This window comes from Gossypium hirsutum, chromosome A10 (genome assembly GCF_007990345.1).
Source record: "Gossypium hirsutum isolate 1008001.06 chromosome A10, Gossypium_hirsutum_v2.1, whole genome shotgun sequence".
In the NCBI taxonomy this organism is placed as follows: Eukaryota; Viridiplantae; Streptophyta; class Magnoliopsida; order Malvales; family Malvaceae; genus Gossypium; species Gossypium hirsutum.
The window spans coordinates 17,620,063-17,646,027 of NC_053433.1; the positions used below are offsets into that span (position 1 = coordinate 17,620,063).

The window sequence follows — 25,965 nt, forward strand, 5'->3', positions numbered from 1 at the left end:
TATGACAAGTATGAGTGGCTAGACATAGAATGCAACCCTCTTTCATTGTTAATCCACCATGTAGGAGTACTGCTCAAAATCAAGTTGTCCGCGGACATGTATGAGAGAACAATAGATCTCCTAAACCATCTGAATCATTTTTGAACATTTCATAATTTGGAAGTATTTTTAACGTAATGCCATGTCTTTCCTACCACTCTTAAAAGACATATGAGAATTTGGAGGTACTCTCTAACACTAGTATCTGTAGTTAACTTTGACAAACTTAGTCAAAATTTTCTAGCACAATTATGTAGCTATGTAACCAAATCAAGTACATTTACTAGTTTAAAAACTTTCAAGTAAAACCATGAGGAAATTTTATAGGAATGCATTGAAAAGGTTTAATGCTTCCACGCTAGAAGATAAAGAACTCAATGTGAGTGGGCCATTACAACTTCTAAGATCTTCATTCACGACAACCACAACAAAATCACTTACTTAGAAAGAAACACTAAAAACTGATTTTAAACATTTGACACTTGTTTGCTTAACAAAACTAGCCCCTAAACTTGGCATTCGATCACTTACTCAAAAACACATCAGTTTTGATAGCACCTAATGCACTGGAGGATTAAGTAACTCACGTTCCTCACCTAATGAAGATTATAGAAACAACCAGAACAACACCAAATTAAATAGACAAGTAACACTTCTAAGAAAAGAATAGATATTACCTACAGAAAGAGTACGAATACTATACCAGAATTCCTACCACGTACGGTCAAAATAGATTAGAGTGGACAACGACACTAATCAAACAAGATAAAAATGGAAGAAAAGGGCGGCAAGAAAGAAAGGATTAGGGAAAGAAAAATCGCTAAGGTTTGTAATAGAGGAATATGATAAATTTGAAAAAAAAACAAAAAAAAAGAAAAAGAAAAGAGCAAAAAGTCAGAGAGGAAATCCCAGAAACAAAATGGAAAAAAATAGAAAATAGAGAGCATGGGGAAGAGGGAAACGACATTAGAGTGAAATGTGGAGGAATTAGATGACAGAAGAGAGAAAATTTTAGGGAATAATACTTAAAAAATTTAAAACAAAAAAAATAAAATATTTACAACATTATCCTAACCTATCAGATTTAACTATTATCCTGTCAGGTTGTTAAAAATTTGAGTTTGACCCAGTTCCTGATAACTTGGGCAGCACAATAAGAAAAGAACAAAAATTAATTTAGTTTTGGACCCGACAAAATTCAAACTTGGAATTACAAGGAAGGTTAAATCTTAACCGCTAAACAAGCAGACTCATTCTTACTAACAACTCACGAAAAATTAAAGATAACCTAAACATGATAAGTTAGCTGTAGGAACAAAAATACTCAAAAGTCAAGGAAAATGAATCAAACACAGAACCTCAAGCACAAAACTAGGACACCTATCCACTAAAACATATTAATTTACTTGACACATCTCCTACTACACTTTTTTAAAATAGGGTTTGTCACTCTTGGTTAACTAACCCAATTCCTACTAACACAGTTTTTGGGATGTGACATTGCACCGGAGATTTAAAGGGATTGAGTGATTTATCGCATTTTTTTCTGGAAGCTTTTCTGCATATATTGACAGTTTATTTGCATTATCGTTACTGACAACTTGTCTGCATATATTTTGGTAAATTATCTGCATTACCATACTAGTGGTTTATCCACATCGAGCTTTGGCTCATATTGTTTGGAGTTCAGTAGACGGGTTCTGAGAAAATCATGGTGTATAGCGGATGGTTGGGTAAAAACTTTTGCGTTGCTTCATTTGCATCACCCCATTCGTAATACCATTTGACATCGATTTGATAATGGCTATGCAATTATATAAAATTCTAATGATGGCTCTGTGTTCTTTTGTTAATGTTATTATGTTTCACTAAATTTGATATTTATATCTGTTTAAATAATTGTTCGATTTGCTCTGAGCTTTCACAAGCTCACTCCCCCACAGCGTTGAACCTTTCAAGTAACCCTTAAGAATAGGACTGGACTCGACATTCGGAGCAGCACCTTGGACATTAGATTGTTTTAGATAAAGTGTTTTAATAAGTTTTTATTGGTTCGATATGTAATTTTATGTATTTCTGTCTGTGGCTTAGTAACTTTCATTTGGGGATTTTTACATGCAAGGATTATTGAAACGTAATAATCGATAAAAGCATGATAACTTGTAACGCCCCGTACCCGAGACCGTTGCCGGAGTCGAACACGAGGTGTTAACGGACTTAATTCATTAATTAAACAGTTCATACAATTCATTTTAAAATTTCCAGACAAGCTAGCTAACTGCATCACAGTTGCTTTAAAAATCATATCTCAAGTTACGAAACTAGAAATCCAATTCCGTAAATTTTTCATGAAACTTGACTCATATATCTATCTACTAATTTTTTTCTAGAATTTTTTGGTTGGGCCAATTAGTACAGTTTATTAGTTAAAGTCTCCCCTGTTTCAGGGTTCAACTACTCTGACCTCTGTGTATTACGAATCATATATCTCCCTGTACAGAGCTTCAACGACTATTCCGTTTGTCTCTAATAAAACTAGACTCAATAAGGAATATGTACATATAAAGCATGACTTCTAATTATCTTTGTAAAATTTATGGTGAATTTCCAAAGTCAGAACAGGGGATCCAGAAATCGCTCTGGCCCTGTTTCACAAAAATTTAAACATCTCATAAAATATAGCTCATATACCTATTTCGCTTCTTTCATATGAAAATAGACTCATCAAGCTTCGATTCCATAACTTATTCATTATTTAATTAAATTTCTACTATTTTTAGTGATTTTTCAAATTCACGTCACTAATGCTGTCTGAATCTATTTTATGGTAAATTTTACCTATTTCATGGTTTCCATGGATTAGCTAGCAATTTGACATACATATCACCAAATATGATCATGATTAGCCATTCCAATGGCTAATCATTACCAAGCATTTCCATACCACTCAATAACCATATCATAAGACCATATATACAAAATGATTATAATGCTATACATGCCATACTCAAAATATACAAGCCATTATGCCAAGATGGTATACGGATAGTTTGAGCGAGCCTCCGACCGTTCCCGATTTCCGAGCTGGCTTGTCAAAACTACAAGGAATGAAAAGGAGGGAGTAAGCATAAATGCTTAATAAGTTCACATGCAAATAGAAAGTAACATAACCATATAAGCAAACATAAAACATCATTTGCATAATCATCACCAAGACATTCATATCACATTTTCATTTATCATCTTACCATATTGTTGTTATATCGAGTTTTCAACCCGAGGGTTAAGTACATACCTGTTCAAAATATCCATTTCACAACACTTACCGATATGTCCCTTTCATCTTGAGTATTCCTCCATTTGAGTAGAACTTTACCCGTTGAACACATCGGAATATAATTCGGATACATGGAAAGTTTGCACATAAGTGCCACATATGTAGCCAAGCTACTATGTAACCCGCCCATAAGCGAACTCGGACTCAACTCAATGAGCTCGGGCGTTCACATCCATAAGTGAACTCGGACTCAACTCAACGAGCTCGGATGCCTAGTTACATCTCACAAACTCGGGCTCAACTCAACGAGTTCGGACGCTCGCATCCATAAATGAACTCGGACTCAACTCAACGAGTTCGGATGCCCAAATATCCTAGTGACATGTCACTTGTATCCTAATCTATTCCTAAGGTTCAAACGGGCTTTTTTCCTCGATCTCACATCTTTACCGTCTTCCATGGAATATCGGAACCGATACTCGGTAGCAATTCATATTTATTAAGTAGTAAACATAATTTGCATATTACTCAACATTAACCACAAAGCATAATATTTCACGATTAAAAATCAGCATATCATATAATTAACATTAATAACTTAAAAATAACATTTATGCTACATTATTTACACATGAACTTACCTCGTATGCGAAAATGGCTACTTTTACCATTTCATCCACAACTTGGTATTTTCCCCATTTTAGCCCGAATTTCAATTTTCCTTGCTCTATCATTTAAAATATAGTCTAATTAGGACTAACATTATTCAAATTGACCCAAAATCATATTTTGGAAAAATTACAATTTTGCCCCTAAACTTTTGCATATTTACACTTTTGCCCCAAAGCTCGTAAATTAAACTTCAGCCTATTTTCTTATGTTTTATGACATGATGATCGTTTTTCCCTTCTATGGCAACATCAAATTCTCACTCTAACATGTACTTATGACTATTAGGTATTTTTACCGATTAAGCCCTTTTGCTCGTTTTCACTTAAAACCGAGTAGCACAAGTTGTCTAACATAATTTAAAACCTCATATTCTATCATAAAACACCAAAATACACAAATTTCACCTATGGGTATTTTTCCAAATATAAACCCTAGGTTAAATTATTGCTAGCATAAGCTTAATCGAGCTACCGGGACTCCAAAAACGTAAAAATCATTAAAAACGAGGCTAGAACGGACTTACAATCGAGCTTGGAAGCTTGAAAAACCCTAGCCATGGTTTCTCCTTGCTATATTCGGCCATGGGGTTGAAGATGAGCAAAATTGGCTTTTAAATTTTGTATTTTAATTCATTTTACCCCTAAATGACCAAAATGCCATTACTACTAAACTTTCCAAAATTCCATCCATGTCCAATTTTTGTCCATAGACTTAGAAATTGGTAAAATTCTATTTAAGACCTCCTAATTAATATTTCAAAACAATTTCATACTAGAAACTTCTAGAATGCAAGTTTTACAAATTATTCGATTTAGTCCCTAATTTCAATTTAAGCACTTTATGCATAAAATTTCTTCACGAAATTTTCACACAATCATGCAATCATATCATAGACCTCAAAATAATCATAAAATAAGATTTTGTGGTCACGAAACCACTATTCCGACTAGGCCCAAAATCAGGATATTACATAACTGGCCTAAGTAAAATCTGACATTGTTAATCAATTTCCCCTACATTAGTTGACATCAAATTTTTATAAAGCAAAGTGGCGAACAAATGTTTTTTTTTTAAACATCACTACCAATGATAAAACAAACTTTAAGTGTAGATGGCCTAATAAATAAATAATTTTTTTTATTTACTTCAAGGTACAACCGTAGTTTTCCTAAAATAACTCGATTTAAGATATTTAAAAGTATCATAGGTTAGCTTAGCCATTTCAGTGGCTAATGTAGCCTTCTCAATCTAGTCATAATGTCTAGGTTGGGTTTGGGAGGTTACATAGAACTATTGTCATTTTCTCTTATATATAGGGACTAGAGGTTGTCGAAATATACACATGTGCATATGACGATATTCTATCAATTTTAGTGAACAATTTATTTGGTTTATTTCCTTAAAATAAAAAAAAAATTCTACTTTTTGTAAGTATTTGTAGGACAAATTTATGAGATTATAATTGCACTTTCCTTGACAATTAAGTATTTGTAGGACAAATTTGTGAGATTATAATTGCACTGTCCTTGGCAATTATAATTCAAACTTGTGAGATTGAAAATTTCAATTTTGGGGTTCCTATAAAAGTTTCCCCACTAAATAGTCTCAGTTGTGTCAGATTTTTTAAATAGAGTCCATCATCTAAGCATCCAAGAATTCGAGAATAGCAAAGAAGATCATTCTGTTAAAAACTGGAATGATTTAGATGCTAAATCCAAATTTTGACATTTCTTCCTAGCTCAAAAACATAGATATTAAATTTGGTGAATTTATTGCTATAAATATCACAATGAAGATCTGATTTTGTGAAAAATTTAACAATTTGGTTGTGCAACAAAACTGTTTTTTATGATATATTTTTCCAACATTAACTTTAAATTTAATTGATGCATTAACCCTAATTCAAAATCATATAAACACAAAAATTTTTTTTAACGATTTTTAAATATCAAATTTCTAACATTAGTTCAAGTCCATATAAATGTAGGATTATTTTATTTTAATTCTCATTATTCTATAAAGAGAAAAATAAGTACCAATTTTGATTTCATATTTTCATTATTGAAAAAAATTATATTTCCATTTATCAAACATAATTTTCAATTTTTTAAAATGAAAATAAATATAAAAATAATTTTAAAATAAAAAATATTTTTTTTCAAAAACCAAATTATATACTAAGAACTAAATTCATTAATCTTTATTTATATGGTCTTAAATAGAAATGTTCATAGGCCAAGCCGAGTTGAGACTTAATTCTAAAAATATTTGGCTCGCCCAAGTGCACCCAAAAAGACTATTTTACTTTTTTAAAATAAAAAAAATATTTTATTTAAATTTAATTATAAAAATATATAAATATTAATATAAAATAATTTTATATATTTTTATCTATAAACAATAAATTAAATCAAGTCGAGTTGACACGAGGTTGAAAAATATGAACTCAAGTTTAGCCTAAAGTTGATCAAGTCGATTAAGCGTGAGCTGCTCGGCTTAAGATTAAGCATGATTTAACACTTTATGCTTGCCTAAGCATAGTTTACCCGAAATATGAGTTTAAAATTTTGATCAAGATTACTCATATTTGCAAATAACTAACTCAAGCCCTTTTTAGATATGCCTATATTATTTTCTTAAGTTTTTGAAAATTTTATATTTTTTGAAAATTTTATAATTTTTCATTTATCGAAATTTTATACATAGGGAACTAACATTTTTCAATGTTTGCATATACTATTATATATTACTATAAATTTAATTTGTGCTATAAATTACGTCATATATAAAAATAACATAATATAATAATTACAGACTTTGAAAAAGGTTGAGCCAAGTTAAGCTCGGACTTTGAAGATTGAATGCTTGAGCTCGAACCCAATAAATATTTTAAATGAACCTAATTTTTTGAACATAATGTTTTGATCCAAATACTCCTAAATTTTTGAAAGAACCTTTAAACTTAAACGAATAGTTCGACCTTTAAACATGTTTATTCTAAGGTAGCGTTTGGTATGATGGAAAGTAGTCACTTTACTGAGAATTTAATTAGTTCAAAAGTGATTCCATTGTTTGGCATCTCAAATTTTATTTACATTTTTTTGGAATCAAAGTTTCTCTTGAGAATTACTTTTCTATGAACATAACAATTTGATTCCAATGATAAATGGCGAGAAAGTTACTTTTCAATGTAGATCGAAAAGTTAAAAAAATATTTAAAACAAAATTAACCCTATTTTATATTGGTTCAGGGTATTAGTCTATTAATAAACATAAAAAAGAAGAAGCTATTACCTTCTTCCTTGATTTTCTGTTTTACTTTAACGGATTATTCATAAGTATTATATATACATAACATTTTTAATTTATTCTAAAATAATTTGTATAAATACATGATTTTATATTTGCTTCATTATATTTAGAAAATATATGTAGGACAAATTTGAAATAATTTTGCTTTCAATTAACATTATAAATTTAAAAAAAAGATCAATTAAAATTTATTATTAAATAATTAATCCAAATATTTGTTAAGAACAAAGTTTATTATAAATTTTAAATATATGAATATTATATTTTATTTAAAAAAGGAAAATTCGTAAATTATCATTACATTTCTAATAAAGTACTTAGTAAATCAAACGGCATAATGTAACTTTTTTAGGACTTTAATCAATACCTTACAATTTATGTCAAATATTGTAAAATAACTTTTCTGACAATCATATTCTTAATAATCATATTCCATTGAAATCATAACGTAAGAATTCACCAAACGTTACTTAGATGTATCCACTTCTAATTTATTGTATTTCGATGACAATAATGATAAAAGATAATCAATATATATTTAGCTTTCACAATGTTTAATCCTACAAATTGTATCAGATAATACCTTAATTTAGTTTAATGGCCACCAGTTCCTTTAAAAAAAAATCCTACAAATGTTATAAAAATATCAATTTATTTATACAAATTGTATTAAATAATGGGTAGTTATTCGATATATTATTTGTAAAATATTTTAATTATAAAATAGTTTTTTGGTTTTCCCAAGATATTGATTGAGATAAATTTAATTATTAATCTTTCGTGTTTTATAGACCCATTAAAAAATAAGTTTTTAAACATTATTAAAAGATATATATATATATATATATTTGAATTTGAGGATTGTGAAACAATACGTGGAGGGGGCAGGTGAAATAGCATAAAATATGAGTTGTTTTTGTCAAATATACCCATTAGTACAGAATATATATAGCAAAGTAGATATCCAGCAATACTCACATTTATTGACTAGTGTTGGCATTGGTTTTGTGAGATACAATCTTAAATTCTTCAATCTTTTGAGCTTTGGCTTATAAATATAGTTTTCTTTTAAACCTCTCTGCAATACATACTTGATCATAATGGCAAATGCAAGGGCAAACGGAATTTCTTTTTCCTCTCAAACCAAGCTATGGTTAGCAAACCCACTGTTCTTCTGAATTTTTTTTTTTGTCAAAGACGTCTTGGTATCTGGTAAAGCTGGTGTATTTCGAAGTTGTTAGATGGTGATATCTTGATACCTTCAATTTGAAATTGTGAATCTGAAACAGGTCAGAATACCATCCTTTTCTCATGCATGAATTTATGTCAAACAAATAAAAAGATGACTGATCCTTTAGATTTTCAATATACATATATTCTAATAGATTCATTGATTCAAGAAATTGGGTTGAAAATGTATGATAATGATCCTATAGTAGTAGTGTGGTGTTTTCTTATTACTATTCTATTTTCCATCTCAGTAATTCAAAAGTTGAAATTATCATCACCTCACTTAATACTCTCCTATATACAAAACAAATGACTTTCTAAACTGCAGTTGGGCATTAAATAAATAAAAATTGAAGTAATATTTGGTAAATTTAAATCAACAAAATCAAAATAATGAAAACTGAATTTTACTAATAACAAGAAATGAAGAAGCCCATAATTAAAAACTTTTTTACTTTGAAGAAAATATATGATGCTTTTTATTGAAATCTTTATATAAGGATATTTAATTAAACATAAACAATTAATTCCAATAAGTGATACAAGAGCAAACCAAAATTGTATTACACAACTATCATCCTAACCAAATGCTACTGCTACAAAACTCAAAATTAGATCAAATATTGAAGTTTGTAATAATTTTTAGGGTAAATTATATAAATGGTTACTTAATTCTATAAAATTTTAATTCAGGCATTAACGTTTTAATTCGTTCCTGTTTTGGTCATGATCCGCCATTAAATTGATAACAAATTTTAATTGGTATAATAACACATTTAGTTCTCAATACTTTCTTATTCTATCAATTTGATCCTAATTTTAAATAATTCAGTAAATTTAACCCTTTATATTTACAAATTCTATCAATATGATACTCAAACTTCATAACCAAAGCTTTCAACTTTTAAAATAGAGGCATTCCACATCTATTCATTATTCTTTTTTATGGTTGAAATTATCCACTTCAATACATAACCCTTTTTATTTATATTTTTAAGAAGTTAGTGTTAGAAATTAACTAAACACCATTAAAAATAATAGAAAATGCAAAATTTAAAAATATAACTTATAATGAAATTATATAAATAATTTAATATTTGTAAAAAAAAATTCACTCTGACTAGCATAATTTTTTTAAAATTAATTTGGGAAATGGTTTGACAATAAATCATATTATTAGTGATACACATTTCTTATTGTGGATTTAAAAATTTTAAAAATAATAATTAGAAATAAATAGAACACATAATATTTTTTAATCAGTTTGTAAGATTAAAAAAATCATTATCAATGTAACAAAATAAAATTCAATTAATTCTTTTACTTTTTTTTCTTATGAAAAAAATAGATGTTAATAATTTTTTCTTATATAATTATTGATTGAACAACTAGATTTTTCAAAACCACATTTTTAACTCTGGATTCAATTTTCAATTTTATGGGCCAACTTCGAGGACTATTTCTATGTACTTTGAAAGAACTATCTTACTTTTTTAAAGGTTTTTTCAATTCCTTTAGCCAAAATTTTATCAATCAAAGGGTTATAAAATATTATATTTAGAAAAAAGCTTATGAAAAAAATAAAAAGGACATAAAGTTTCAAGATAAATTCATTGGTTTTAGGAATTTGCTTGAAAAACAACTCATTAGTTGAGAGAAGTTTTTTTCTTTTTTCTTTTTTCTTTTTTGGGTTTTACAAATTTATAGATGTGGAATGCCTCTATCTTAAAAGTTGAAAGCTTTGATTAGGAAGTTTGAGGATCAAATTGATAGAATTTGTAAATGTGAAGGGTTAAATTACTGAATTATTTAGAAATAGGATAAATTTGATACGATATGTAAGTATTGAGGACTAAATGTGTTATTTTATCTGTTAGAAAAAGGCTTTTTGTTATCAATTTAACTGTGGGTGACCAAAATAGGAATAAATTTAAACGTTAGTACCTAAATTAAAAAAATTTAAAATGGGGTGACCAAAATAGAAACATGAACATAGTTGGATGACCATTTGTATAATTTACACTATTTGACCAAAAAATTTTGTTAAAAAAATGCAAGATCTTATCAATAAAAAAGTATTAAGAAAAAGTAGTTCACTTTAGAGTTGTTTCACATACCTTGTAAATTTGCTCACCTTCATCTTCTTGTTTACCCGTGAACTTTTTCATAATCTTGCTCAAGAATCTCAAAATTTTAATTATAATTTTTTTAAATTTGAAAGGAATTAAATTTTCAACAAATCATAACTTTCATTTCGATACCAAAATCACAAAAAAAAACAATTTCTCCTCTTTCTTCATCATTGTGTCTTTATTGTCAATTCCATCCTCAAATTCATCATTCACTCCTAGCTCTTTCTATGTAAGCCAATGTAATACTCCTCACTCAGACCGTTGACAATCCCATATAAGTGATGTCACATTCAATGTTGAGAGGCATATATGGCTGCCTCGTACACTTTATCGGTTGTATATTTGATAGTATAAAATTCAACCATAAGCCAAAATACCACAAGTTAGCTTATAAGCTACTATTATAAACATATGAAAAAAGGTTCACTAAGGCCACTTTATACAAATATACTTCACATACATGCCAAGCTAGTGTGACTACTATATGCATAACCAAATTGACTAAAAAATAGGATCACACTTCAATGGCGATATGACTCAGTTTTGATGTAGTACTCGACTACTGTCTTCTTGAATCTTGTCTCTGACCTATGTATGAAAAATAATCCAATACACTAAGCATACCTCTGACAAGGATTTAAGACTACTAAACAAAAACAAAATAACAATAGGCCGACATTTCCCGAACATATAATTACATTATTAGCATCTTATCATAATTAATCAATTACATATCACTTTTATTACAATGCAAACAACTTATAAAATTTAAACTTACACCATATGGCATTAGTTATAGTATATCACACATGATTCAATTCAAATTCAAATTCCTATATTCATTTCTGACTTATCAATTATTTTATAATTCTTACTCATATATTCTTATACCTTTGCCATTTTTATATATCAATGCACACTTATTAATCTTTCATTCTATTTCATTATATCTTACTTTCCACGACATTTCATCACATCATTTGTTTACAACTCAATTATAAGTTTATGACCCAATTTGTTTTTTATCAAGCACATAGATAATTCAAAATATCATAATTCATTCTTATCAATTCTAAGGTTCATCTACCAACCTTTTTAGCAATTATTCAATAATCTTATTCCAATTTCAAACTTATTTTCTTTAAGCGTACTATCAATCAATGCCAACTAATATGATAATCATGTTTTTACGTTTAATGCTAATGTCTACCACTCAAACCTATCCTTTGACTAATCAACTTCAATATTATTACATATGGGTTGTGCTATTGGTATTGATACCTTGTGGTATAGATACCAAAAGGTTCAGTATCAATACAACATCGCTCTAGACTTGCTATTTGAATATTGACTTCAAGGGTATCAATAACCCTGAGCTAGGTATTGGTACCTAAGTGCAGGACAGACTAAAAATTCAAGGGTATCAATAACCCTGAGCTAGGTATTGGTACCTAAATGTAGGACAGACTAAAAATTCAACTCAAACACTCCAAGCTTGTGTCCTTCGATACTTTAATTATTCTCAATCAATATCAATTTTAGGCACAGAGTATTAATACATACTACAACCAAGCCATTCTATTTGCCATAAACCTATTCAATCAAACCATTCTCAAAGTTACCTTACTAATCACTTTAATTTCCAAGTCAAGATGATACAACACTTTAGCCCATCAATTACTATTTATTCTTTTCCTCTTACCATTTCAAATTCAATTCATATCAAGTGTTGTTTTACTAATAAGAAAAATAAGTCTTAATGCAAGTTATTAAGTCATTACCAATTCCTACTATTGTATAACATAGTGGTAGTTAAATTCCTTAACTAATTTTAGCAATACACTTGTTTTACAACCATTTTAACTTACTATCTTCAATACAATCATATTAATTAATTTATCCCTATAACGTTATCTTAGTCAATCACATTTTCATCATTCCTTAACTCAAGTTACAATTCATTTTGCATATAAAATTTACATAACATTAGTGTTATTTACAAATTTAATTATGATTCCATCTATAGTTTCCTTTACACTTTCAATTATAAATTCCATTACGATTCCTATTAAGGTTTCATTTGTAGCCTTATTAAGGTTTCATTTGTAGCCTTTAGTATACATAGGCGTAATCTGAAACTAGGTACAAAGAATTATCTAACCAACATATCATTAGCACATAAGTGTTCCAACCAACACACCATTAACATATAATGAATCAAATAGACTCTCCAACACATCGATAGTGCACACAATGCATAATATTTATCCCATACCAAATTATCTCCACGAAGTACTGCTAACAATTCTTATTGGCATGCCAAATGTATCCAATTCAATTCTTACCAAGTTTACTAAGGCATTAATTTCATTTCTCATTTCCATTCACATTATAAGTTCATATTCACTTTGAATTTGCATATATATATGATAATACACATCTTTATATAGTTATCCATAAGATTCATAATTTTGAAAAAAAAGTGAATTGAAGGATATATGTAACTACTTTTGCTCTTTTTTTAATTGAAATTTGGCAATAAATTGATCATACAATGCATTGGACTTTTCTATAATAAATGACATCCCTTCTTAATGCTCCACTTTTATTAATTAAGTAGATAGATAATTATTTATGTACCCGCGATGCAGGATCGAGCTTATATTACATTGATGTAAAAATTTATCGATAAAGAAGGTATGTAATGGTTATATTAATAAGCAATGAAACAACATCAAAACAAAATTTATCAAAATTAAAGTGTATAGTTGAAAAAATTCATTGTACATGGCAAGTTTTAGGGGAGGGGATTGTTATTGCTAGGGTTTGGATCTTGACTTTTGTGATACCTACAAAAGGCTTTACTCACTTCATTGGATTATTGGTACATATAAAAATGTAATGTGAGATATTAACTTTCGAAAACAATTCAATAGAAAATGGAAACGAAGTGTACAATTCAATTATAAGAAAAGAAAATGAGCATAAATCTGATTGATGTTAATATCTAATATACAATATACCAATAATAGAATTTTAAATTAAAGCTAAACTTCAATATATATTAAATAGCTTAATTTATTATTTAGTCTCTCTAGTATAGAGATTTTTTCACTTTGATACTAGAACTTTTTGTCTTAATTTGGTACCTAAAGTATCAATTTCCTCAATTTTTTGTTAATTTTGTAATGGACATTAAAAAAGAAAAAAAAAACTATTAAGCAACTCTGGCCCATGAAAAAATGACACATGTTTTGGCTAATGAAAAAAATGTCATGTGACAACTAGTTTTATTTAAAATAAAAAACATTAAATTAAAAATTAAAAATTATAGTATTAAATATTTAAATATTAAAAACACTTTTGACCTTGATCAATCATTGGCTGGTTTTGACTAATTGTTTACTGATGTTGACTGGTGTTGACCAACCACATGACACTATTAGAACATGTCATGTGTCCTTTTTTTAATTTGTTTAGTGTTATATATATTATATTGATTAAAAATGTAAAAAAATCATATATAACATATAATATTGTTATAAAATTATAAAATATATAATTATAAATTTTAAAATTTTAAAATAATATATAAGAATTAAAATTTTTTATAAAAATTTTAAAAAAAGTATTTAAATTTCAAGTAATTAAAAAACTTGAAATTTAAAAACTTTTTAGAATTTTATAATTATATATTTTAGAATTTTATAAAAAAATATATTTAAACCTTTTTTTATTTTTTATAATTTTTACAATTATTTTACATTTTTGTAATAATATTATTAATTTCAATTAATTTCTTTTCAATTATCCTTTTTTTGTAAATTTTATTTTTATAAATTTTTTATAATTTATATATTTATTTTTATATTTTATATTTTTAATGTATATATACATTTAATAAAAGAAAATATTTTTTTTACATAAAGATGCCACATGGCGCTTAGTGATTGACTATAATTTTTTTTTAACATCGGTAAAAAAATGAATTAAAAAAATATAACAGAGGCATATTTTAGGTACCAATTGAAAACTTGAGTGTACTTTAAGTATCAAATTAGAACAAAAAAAAGAGTTTAGGTATCGAAATGGAAAAATGAGTATACTTTAAAAGCCAAATTATGAATTAAGCCCATTTAAATTAATAAAAGAAAATAATAAAATGCAACTCAAATTCATGAAAATATTGTTAAATTTTGATTTAAAAACTAAAAGAAAAATACTTTTAGCTTGTTTTTATAAGTCTAACAACTATTATTGCATGTGAAAAAAAATAGAACCAAGTAACATGGCTACGGTCCTCACTCATGATTCATGAACGTAAGATAAATAAATAAATAAATAAAGCAATAGAAGTGCAATACTTAACCTATGGAGGGTTTCATAATTGATATCAACTTATATAAACTTAGCAAATCTTGGACAATGAAACTAAAATTGAAACCAAAACTTTTAAAAGATATTACTTCTTACTCATAAATACTTTTTAGAAGAATTACACCAAAACTAAAAACAATTGTTGTTTGTTGATTTTTGGGTGATACATCACTTTCATGCCAAAACAAAATAAAAATTATATACTTATTAAATTACACTTTAAATCATAGAATTGTAAAGAGTATACAATCACCCTCTAACATAAATATTAGAGTATAATCAATTCAATAAAATTGAAAAAGAAAAAAATACAATAAAAAATCAAAATAAAATTAATAAAGCTTGAATAAAAACACATGAATAAATAAAATAACTAAAATGAAAGAAAAAAAATAAAAAGATAATTTGTATCATATAAAGAAATTATGTATTCATATGGAGATGTATTTTAAGTGATCATATCATGGGAACTAACAGTAATCATAATTTGATATATTAGAGTTAGAAATATTAATGCCCTCAATCCGTTTTGCATTGTGAATAAAAACATTCCATCACCAAAAAGGAATTTCTTTTGCCAATTTTACTAAATTCCAGGTGGAATTACAGCATATTTGACAAGCAACTACTTTCAACTCCAATGGAGAAACTTCTTAGACCGTATGATAAGGAATTTGTGAGGATGGCAATGTTAAAACATGAAGAAACATTCAAACAACAGGTATATATATATTTCTTATGTATGTATATATTGTTTATGTTTATCTCTGTTAAGCTTGAAGCAATGTTTCAGGTGTATGAGCTCCATCGTCTATATCGAATCCAGAAGACATTGATGAAAAGTTCTGAAAACAGCAGGCCTAATGGAAGCTTCAGCTTAAAGAATCAGACTTCAAGAAGGCGACTCGACTTGGAACATTCGGTGCACCATCATAACGAAACGTCAGAAGTCATCGATGAGAGCGAGATTGAGCTGACGTTAGGGCCGCCGATGAAGGAACGACAAGGGACAACTCTCCCTCGAACATGGGATTTCGGACCGTGCTTCTCATCGTCTTCCTCTGAATCCTGTCATGTAACAATGGGGTATCGACATGGAAGTAAAAGCAATAACGATCTAGAAGAACAATTGAGAAAGGAGGGATTAGATCAGCCTCCTTGGATTCTCCAAGTTCTAACTATGAATATGAGTCTATGACAAGAAAATACCTCCCGATGTGATAAGATTATATATTTTATACTGCTTCTTATCGACCAATTTTCTTTGATTTGTATGTTGGTGTGGAAGTTTTAGTTTCTTCTAATGGTTCTTTTAGCAAAATGGGTGATGAGAGTCTAAATTAAATCATGATCCTAATCTCATTTTCAAAACCTTAAATAACAATAATAACATTGGAACACTATGTTGCAATTACAATGTAGAATCCCGTTACTATAATATATATGTATATAGTGAAAGAAGGAAGGCAATCCAGGGAATCAAATCTGGGTACTAAAGAATCCAATGATAGACTCAATTAGCATAGTTTGACTGGGGAAGATTTTGAAGAATCACCACACTCTAAGAACCTTCTAAACCTAAAGTGATGAGGTCAACACTAACATATGTGATTGGAGATTAAGGGATACAAAATATCACCACTCTCAATTACCTTACATGAAGAGAAAATGTTTAAGGGCGTTTAACTTTCGTTGGAATCCACCAAGAACAAATAAACAAAGGAAAGTTGCTGAAAGAGTTTAGAATTAAATTCTCATCTATCTCTTCTCAGTTATATTGTTTACCGTTATATAAGCTATTTGGGACATTCCCCAACATAGGAAACTTAAAAGCTAAGTGCATACATTAGTACTTACATTAATGATCAAATACATGCATCTAATCCTAAATATATGCACAATTATGAGATTTATCTTAAATAATCTAAATGCGTGTGTTTAATGAACATATATTCCTGCATGCATTAATTTCTAATTCTTGCATCCTATTTATTTAATGAATGCATAGAAAAAATCTACTAAGATTCTTCCATCCAAATTAGGCTCTTCATGTTGCATCACATTGGGCTTTCAAAACCCAAAATATATGTCTAGCTTCTTCTTCTTCAATTTGGACCGCAGTAGTTGGAAGCTCGGTGAATGCTCCTGCATCACCCTAAGTTATGCCATCTAGTCCACCACCATATTTTGCCACTTAAGACGCATAATTACTTCTAAATATATGGTGATGTATGGATACGAGTTAAGCGAGATGTTACATGCAAGTCATGCCAAAGACTCAACACCTATCCTTAACAAGGTAAACCTAAACAGCTCCACATGCTATGCATTCGTATGGTACGTTGGTGAGGCCTGGCGATTGTTGCCTATTACGTAAAATAATTTGGTTGCCAGGGGTACCGACTTGGCTGATGTAACTCTACCTCCCATTAAGACCAAGCGAGTTTTTAACATTAACCCTATGAACTGGTGCGGTCCGAATCTTAGCAAAGGAGACCAAGCGGGCCAATGTCACATGGGGTTGCTGCCCATTTGGAAACAAAGTTCCATTATTTCATACATGATTTCCCTCATGTTTCCCAAATTGCCATCAAAGTTCAAGCCAGGGTGGATGAACCTGCAAAATGCTTACCATATAACTTTAGTGCACCATAGTGTTATAGTTGTTTCCGATTGTACACTAGAAGAACAAGCCTATCGTATATGCAGGGACCGAACCGAGAAAAAACTGGTGGTGTCAGCTCTCAACGCCAAGAGGTTAATGTTTGTTTTGAATTGGGAATGTTTCCTTCTTATTAATTTTATCCAGAAGGATTTAAAACTTAAAAACTTTTTCTTTTGTGTGAAACTCAATTTAGTGCGTTCAAACTCAAATTTTATATTTCGATTTATGGCTACCCTCTTAAAATAAAAATATAATTCAAATAAAAATCCAACTTTTTTATTCATAAAAATTCAAATATTTTAAAAGTTTATACTATCTAATTTGATTTTTAATACTTCCAGAGCTTGCAACAAACAAAGCTGCACATCCACCCCAGCCTAGCCTTAGGGACCGCATCACTTCATTTATCTTTTCAGAGTATATATAATTTAATTTTTAACTTAAAAAATTTCCATGTGTTTTATAAGATATAATTGTTTAAACTCTACCCCATTTTATATTTATATATGATTAACTAAATTTTTGTTTAAGTTCTTTTTTTTAAATAGAATTTTTATTTTATATTTAATAATTATATATAGGTTTATTACCGTTATATATATATATTGTAAAATTTCAATTTAACATATTTTTTAAAATTTACTTTACAATATAATTATTATACCACCATTCAGACTAGACATGTGACACACTCCAACGGCTCCATGTGGACACTTGAGAGTAGTTTATACCTCGCATCCATTATAACACTCATTCTACTCAGTCACTTGCTTTTCAATATAAAAACTCTTCAAGTATGAATACTCTTTTTAAAAATCATTAGGACCCACTTAAACGTAACAACCTCGTACTACTTAGAGGTCATTGTATACGATGATAACCACCTTACCACATCATATAAGCAGACAAGAGGACCTCTTCTGTATATACCCTTCCAAACTATGAGAAAAGATATATTTTCTCCCTTACGATGAGAAAGGTATATTTTCTCCCTTTTAACAATCCTTGAGCACTTATTCTTTACAATCAAGCCTTACGATCTTCTTTCTCTCCTCTTGTCTTTTTCCAATTCTTTGCTTGTTAAGGTAAATCGATTTCCTTTAAATTACCATAATCTCTTCTTTATTGTATTTCGTATCAACAACAAAATATTTAATTATATAAAATATAAATTGTATAAAAAACATAAACTTCTTCACCATTGAACTCAAATTTTGAATATTAAAATTCAAATTTAACAAATATTTTAAGCGAATATTATATTTTTTATTTAAACTAATTTTTGAGATACATTATTTTTATCCAAAATTTAAAATTTCCGGAACAATTTTGGTATTTGGAGTAGTCCTCCCTTAAAAACAAAACCTGGCGAACCTACTAAGCTTAGCCAATAACCATCTAGGAAGGAAAATAAATGGGCTGGCTTGAATGAATGAAACGCGATGCGCCAACCCTCCACTTTTACTCTGCTTATTGCTAATTTGCGCCACCGTCGCCTCCCGCCCTCCCCTCGCCCACGCCGGTGCCGGTTACAGTAAGATCGACGAGATCTCCTGTCCTAGTCGCCGGCGAATCATGTCCAAATCTCGCGTTTATACTGACGTCAACGTTCTTCGTCCCAAGGAGTACTGGGATTACGAGTCTCTCGCTGTTCAATGGGGGTAATTTTTCTATTTAATTCCTCAATATTTTCCTTGATCCTTGATCAGATTTGTCATTGGTTTATTTAATTGAAAGTTACGCTAGGTTGCATCAAGTAATGCCAATTCACGATTGTGGAATTAGGTTAACGAGATCTTTAAATCTTACTGCGCTTACCTCAATCATTTTTGTAACTTTTTGACATATGATCCGAATGTCTTAAGCTAACTGTTCGATTCAGTTCGTGATTGATGTAAATTCTTTGTTCTTTCTTCGTGTTCTCGTTTTACTTTGATCCGTTTTAGTGATCAAGATGATTATGAGGTTGTTCGAAAAGTTGGAAGGGGAAAATACAGTGAGGTTTTCGAGGGCATAAATGTCAACAACAATGAGCGTTGTATAATAAAGATCCTCAAGCCTGTCAAGAAAAAGAAGGTTAGTACTTTATTTTTTTCTGTCAGATTTGATTAATTTTGGAGTAGATTTATATGAGAAAATCTTTAAAGCGTAATTGCAATTATACTATGTTACTCGGACTTGGGTGTAACTGTTGGACAGGGGTGTGTATTTGACATGAGTACGTTAGATTTGTTTAAAAGTTTTTCTATGTACTTGGAGGGTTACCTTTGCCCGAATATATGTTAGATGTGAGTATTTCACGAAAAACTGTGTCGGAGAATCATTGGCTATAGATTATAGAAATTATATCTATTATTATTGTTATTATTGGCAGATTAAGAGGGAGATTAAAATCCTTCAGAATCTATGTGGTGGCCCGAATATTGTTAAACTTCTTGATGTTGTAAGAGATCAGCACTCAAAAACACCAAGCTTGATATTTGAGTATGTCAACAGTACAGATTTCAAGGTTCTCTACCCAACTTTGACTGACTATGACATTCGCTACTATATATATGAACTTCTCAAGGTAATATCATGTTCCTCACTCAAACTTTTGATGTATTGAACTTTGCCCCATCATGGTATTCCTTTGTTGATCGTTTTTTTTTTTTGAACTTATTATTTGTAGTTCTATTCTACACTTGATTGGGTCCCAAAAGCTGACTGGCTTTTGAAGTTTTAAGAGGGTTGATGATTTGCATGTTTGCAGTATAGGATGATAGGAATTTTTTCTTTGCTTTGTAGGCCTTAGATTACTGCCATTCACAAGGAATAATGCATAGAGATGTCAAGCCTCACAATGTCATGATAGATCATGAGCTGCGCAAACTTCGCTTGATAGACTGGGGACTTGCTGAATTTTACCATCCTGGCAAAGAGTATAATGTTCGTGTGGCTTCTCGGTAATGCTTTGAAAACATCATGAATCGAATGACCAGCTTAACCCCCAAATATGCCTTTTTATATTTTCAAGATTGCTTTTTCCCTTGAGACCTTGAACAGACTGGCATTAGATATTAGTTCTTGTCTAAAAAATATAAGAACATTCCTTACTTCTCAGGTACTTTAAAGGGCCTGAGCTTCTGGTAGATTTGCAGGACTACGATTATTCCTTGGACATGTGGAGCCTTGGTTGTATGTTTGCTGGAATGGTGAGGAATTCCATTATTCTAGTTTAAATGAATTAAACTTTCATTCAAAACTTTCCAACTTTGGGTGCATAATAGAGTAGTTATGACTTATGATGTTTCATTGTCTAGATATTCCGGAAGGAACCATTCTTCTATGGCCATGATAACTATGATCAGCTAGTTAAAATCGCCAAGGTAATATACTTCTTCAGATTGCTGATTGCCAGATGTTTCAATATTGTTGCCCAAGATTTATTTATCATTTGTCTTGTTAAATTAACATTCTGGTTGGTATTATAGATGTTTTCTTTTTACTGTTTCCTGTAACATATTAGCCTGTATAGTGGTATTGTCCCTTGTCTATCTCATATTGTCCTCCTTGCTTTTACAATCTACATCTGGACAACCTTTTCAAGCATCTGCTGCTGCTGCTAGTGCTGTTTATTTGCAACTCTTTGTAGGTGCAATTTTATCCTTGCAGATTTCAGTTTAAATATATATATTGCTTCTTTATTGTCATAGCTGGAGAGGGGATATGTAGAAGGGGCATACTTTAGGTGCACTGTCAAACAAGAAGTTCTATTCACTTTCTTTCCCGGTTTTTCCTAACAAGTATTGCCAGTTTTGTGTCAATGCTACACAACGTTTGACTGCTATTAATGCACCTTCAGGTACTAGGGACTGATGAGTTAAATGCATATTTGAACAAGTACCATTTAGAGTTGGATCCTCAACTTGATGCACTTGTTGGAAGGTATGTGAAGAATTAATATATATCCAATATGTAGGGTCCATGTTACTCAGACTCCAATGTGAGTGTTGGATATGGGTATGTCCCTGACATGGTATGTTTAATTGTTTTTAAGGTTTTTTTAAACTCTCTGTCTCTCTCTCTCTCTATACATATATATATTTGGAGAGTCCCTGGAGGGGCACCATCCCTGTACCGTGTCCAAATGTGTGCTGGATATTGGTCTTTTTTTTTTTTAAATGAAGAGCTGAAGCAGCATGGTGCATCCTTTTGAATTTAATTGTACACAAAAGCACTAGTTAACATTAAACCATCACAAAGCACCTTGTGGTGCTGACACACTGATGGGTAGACATGTTAATAGTGTGGAATGGTTAACTTGTTCTCCATTATGCATTTGCTATATTATTTTTCAGGCACAGCCGTAAGCCTTGGTCCAAATTCATTAATGCGGATAATCAGCATCTTGTTTCTCCAGAGGTCATTTTTCTTCTTGAGGCAAACATCTAGAAGTTGAATACTATAAGCTCAGTTACAGTGCACTAAATGTCTTAATAAATAATATTCATTCTTTGAGCTCTTCGGCTTTCAGGCAATTGATTTTCTTGATAAGTTGCTGCGGTACGATCATCAGGACAGGCTAACTGCAAGAGAAGCCATGGTAGGTCTACAATAACCTTTATGAATGCTACTACCATTTCTCTATGCGCTTTTCTTTTATTAAATCTTAATATATGACTTGTAAAATATGAAATGAACCTAAGTTAATTGGATTCAGGTGTATTGGTATGTTTGTGATGTGTATTTCAAGAAAAATGTAGAGTCAGAGCAACCTATTAATGAGCATTTTCTTCATGCTCCTTGGAAACATGTTATTGTCATCAATAAAAATATGAAGTGGATCTTGGGTAGTCATATCATCTGGACACTTCATTTTTCTTAAAGCATTTATCATCCAGCATATACCCATGTCTGACATTTGGATAGGGAGATGATTTTCAAATATTCTCCAAATACATAGAAATAAAATCTGATCATGTCTTTGCCAGATGCATATGCATGTTGACACTCAACCCGATTTTGTGTAACATAATAATGAATCCCCATATATTGGCATGATATATTTGTTTTTGCTGTTGCAGGCCCATCCTTACTTCTCTCAAGTCAGGGCAGCAGAAAGCAGCAGGATGCGAACTCAGTAACCGGGTACACTCTGGGTTCCTTTGTAAATCAATCCAGACTTTTGGACAGATATGTTGTTAAATGTTACATAAAAACTACATAATTCTAATGACTGCCATCGTCAGTTTTAGGAAAGGTGATTTACCATCATTACTAGCCATTTGCCCGGAGTAACTTTTTATCTAAGAATATAGACCATACAGTTTTTTTCGTGCAATTTTCTTTAAATTCAAGTATCATAACCCATAGTTGATAACTACAGTGTTTATACGAGTAAGAAATTTAATGGCTATTCTACAAATTGTATAATAGGAAAAACATAAACCAGAGATGGACCTGCACGGTATAGGACTGCCTAGTTTGAGTGTCAAACATAGGTATGTAGCTAATATGTATATACTCACTTTTTATATATAAAATATTTCATGGAGTTAGGATCTTTCAATCAACAACATAGGTACCTGGACAATATTAAGAGGTTAAGAATTCTTATCATCAGTTCATTCGAAGTTTCAAAGTAAATGAAAATTTAAATGATCCATGATCTTGAATCTTTTTTTTTTTTTCTGAAGCCGGTAAAGAAAAAACCATAATGTAATACAAGTCAATTCTTTCCTGGTAGATGGGCCTCTAGAGCAGAGCAAAGGAATAAAGTGTCGCATTCAGTCTATTAAATTGAAAGGTCTCTCCTTCGCCATCATCATTCAAAAAATTTAAAGCTCCTGTTTTGCACCACATAAAACTCCCCTTTAACCAATGCCAAGGCCACCGACCCTATAAAATTTAACATCCAAATTTTCTTTTATTAATTACATAATAAAAACAACACCAACCAAACCCACCTTCTTTAATCTTGATTAGTCTATTTATATGATTAAAATGTGTACTGAAGGGTAAGAAATAGAAATAGTCGAAATTATTTTTAATTGAAGACTCAAAAACAAGTCATCTATGATTCGATCTATAAATATTAAAAAAAAGTATTTATTTATATATTTGAATATGGGTTAAATGTCTTTTATTTTTGGAAAACTTCAACTTAAATTTCCACTCAACGATGTATATGCCATTAACGACGGTTAAAATACGCAATTATATATTCCTTTCATAAGATGGAATCCCATAACTTGTTTCTGCTGTCACACGACGACCCAGTGAATTAACTTAATTTCCCATTCCATTGTTTACTTTTCCTTCCCAGATTTCATTATTTTGGTATTCCCTTCTTAAAAAACTTATAATTAACTAATTTGAACGAAATAATTTACTTACTAAACTCAACTATGTAAACCTGCACTTAATGTTCACAAATTACAGTGTCTCGATTTTTACCAGCACAACCAACACCTCATTGGGTTTTTCATAACATACGTTTTTGTGTTTAAGCTTTTAGCCCCACAAGAGCATAAAATCTAACCGCCCCCACACTTTCCTCCACAGTCGACAATAATATTGAAGAAAATGAATGTGAGTGCATAAATTGATGTAGGTATATATGTATATATTTATATATATATATTCAATTGTTTGGAAATCATATGCTCAGTACCCATCTTTGAATATTGCAGAGAATCAAAGCATGAATACTAGCTAAGGCTAATGCACTGCAATTCTGCATTTTCCCCTTGATTCTTCATGTTCTATTTATCTTCCTATTTCAATCCCCACCCTATGATTCTCTCTGCAATTCAAAATTTGCCTATAAAATCCCACTTTCTGCACCATTTCTTGCTTGAATTACAACAAGTATCAGTTTGTTTCAACTTTGGAAGCCATGGAAAGCACAGCAATTAGCAGTGATGAAGAAGACGCACTGTCACTATCTGATCTGCCATTGGAGAACCAAGTTCAACCAAGGAATGAAGAAAATGGTGAACCCCAAGCATTTAGAACCGATGAAGATTTCAACTTTGGCTCATTAACAGACCCAAAAATGTGTTCAGCTGATCAGGTCTTCTTTAAAGGCCAGATATTGCCCCTGTGGGACTTGGTTTGGTCTGACAGTGGGTGCCGGTGGTCAGAGTCCATGGACCATGGTTCATTAAGTGGCTTCACAAGTGTTAGCAGAAGTAACAATACTACTAATTCCATCGCAGTTTCAAATTCCTCCTCCAAGTCTATAAATTTCAGAAACAAGCTCAGCACAGATCCAAGTCCCAAACCGCAGGTAAGCATGTCGAAAATTCGACCAGTCAATGTCGGAATTCGAAACCAGACATGGTCAATGTGGGGGTGTTTCAGGTTAGGTGTGGTCCGAGCACCCGTACTTGAATTGCAAGACTTGAAAGTTCGTAGAAATACAGTGAGCCGAAACAGTAAGGTTGTTAAAAACAAGAAAGTTGGCCAAGTTTCAAAGAAGCAACAAGATTTAAACAAGGGTTTCATAGAGAAGAGAATAATGGGGATGTATAGTGGATGTAAATGCTCAGCTAATGTAGTTGAAACAGTTCCATTGAACAACGTAGTTTTCATCAAACGTAACAAAAAGGGTGAGAAAAAGAACGGAATATTGGTTTCTGCCATGGAAGAGAAGAAACTGCAGCATGAATTGAAGATGAAAAAGATGAAAGAGAAAGGGAGAGAAAAGTAAAGCAAGCGTTTTCACGTCATTGAACGCTTTGAATGGTTAAAGGATCTTTCTTTTGGGTTTCACATGTAAACTATGTCATTCGAATTCAATATATAAAGGTTAGGTAGCAGTATGTATTCAGTCCAATATATTTGAATCTTTTAAAAATATATTTGAAGTATCTTTGAATGTTTATAACCTCCATTTGGTACAACATAGAGGATTATCAGCTTAAGTAATAAATACCGCGTTTGATGCGACCTTTGCCTCAATTTAAATCCGTTTCCGAGCTACTTCATGGAAAGTTTACATAACCAAGTCGGAATGTCAGCCTAGGAACTAAGTAAAAATGTTAGACTTGAAAAATAAACTTAGCAAAATAATTAGATTCGTTTAAAATATAGATGAGATCGGGTTTGAATATTCATGGCATGAGTCCAACCCAATTCGACATGTTTTCTTTAAGTTTGTAATGTTATACATATATATATATGTTATTTTTATATATTATGTAATTTATAACACAAAAATTAAATCTATAGTAGTATATAATATTACTGTTATACCTTATGTGATGGGCTTTGCG

The 25,965-nt window shown here is 30.4% G+C and overlaps 3 protein-coding genes across 3 annotated transcripts; all 3 read left to right on the forward strand.

Moving 5' to 3' along the window:
• Positions 1 to 15,679: 15,679 nt before the first annotated feature.
• LOC121207948 (uncharacterized) lies at positions 15,680 to 16,237 on the forward strand. The gene is made up of 2 exons (XM_041078496.1): positions 15,680 to 15,760; positions 15,833 to 16,237. Exons 1-2 carry the CDS (start codon positions 15,680 to 15,682, stop codon positions 16,235 to 16,237), a joined length of 486 nt encoding a protein of 161 aa, XP_040934430.1.
• Positions 16,238 to 19,009: 2,772 nt separating this feature from the next.
• On the forward strand, positions 19,010 to 23,020 carry LOC107914335 (casein kinase II subunit alpha-2). Its single transcript, XM_016843225.2, has 10 exons — positions 19,010 to 19,365; positions 19,651 to 19,780; positions 20,079 to 20,273; positions 20,492 to 20,649; positions 20,808 to 20,898; positions 21,007 to 21,072; positions 21,549 to 21,631; positions 22,045 to 22,108; positions 22,221 to 22,289; positions 22,771 to 23,020. Exons 1-10 carry the CDS (start codon positions 19,133 to 19,135, stop codon positions 22,828 to 22,830), a joined length of 1,149 nt encoding a protein of 382 aa, XP_016698714.2. The 5' UTR covers positions 19,010 to 19,132; the 3' UTR covers positions 22,831 to 23,020.
• Positions 23,021 to 24,584: 1,564 nt separating this feature from the next.
• On the forward strand, positions 24,585 to 25,400 carry LOC107914336 (uncharacterized). Its single transcript, XM_041078497.1, has one exon. It carries the CDS (start codon positions 24,585 to 24,587, stop codon positions 25,398 to 25,400), a length of 816 nt encoding a protein of 271 aa, XP_040934431.1.
• Positions 25,401 to 25,965: the final 565 nt, after the last annotated feature.

Bases quoted from the DNA above. Each gene is read 5' to 3' on its own strand.
- LOC121207948 (XM_041078496.1), top strand. From the start codon at position 15,680: ATGGAGAAACTTCTTAGACCGTATGATAAGGAATTTGTGAGGATGGCA. The intron at 15,761-15,832 runs GTATATATATAT...GCAATGTTTCAG, and splicing joins AAGAAACATTCAAACAACAG to GTGTATGAGCTCCATCGTCT.
- LOC107914335 (XM_016843225.2), top strand. From the start codon at position 19,133: ATGAATGAAACGCGATGCGCCAACCCTCCACTTTTACTCTGCTTATTG. The intron at 19,781-20,078 runs GTTAGTACTTTA...TATTATTGGCAG, and splicing joins AGCCTGTCAAGAAAAAGAAG to ATTAAGAGGGAGATTAAAAT. The intron at 20,650-20,807 runs GTAATGCTTTGA...CTTACTTCTCAG, and splicing joins AATGTTCGTGTGGCTTCTCG to GTACTTTAAAGGGCCTGAGC.
- LOC107914336 (XM_041078497.1), top strand. From the start codon at position 24,585: ATGGAAAGCACAGCAATTAGCAGTGATGAAGAAGACGCACTGTCACTA.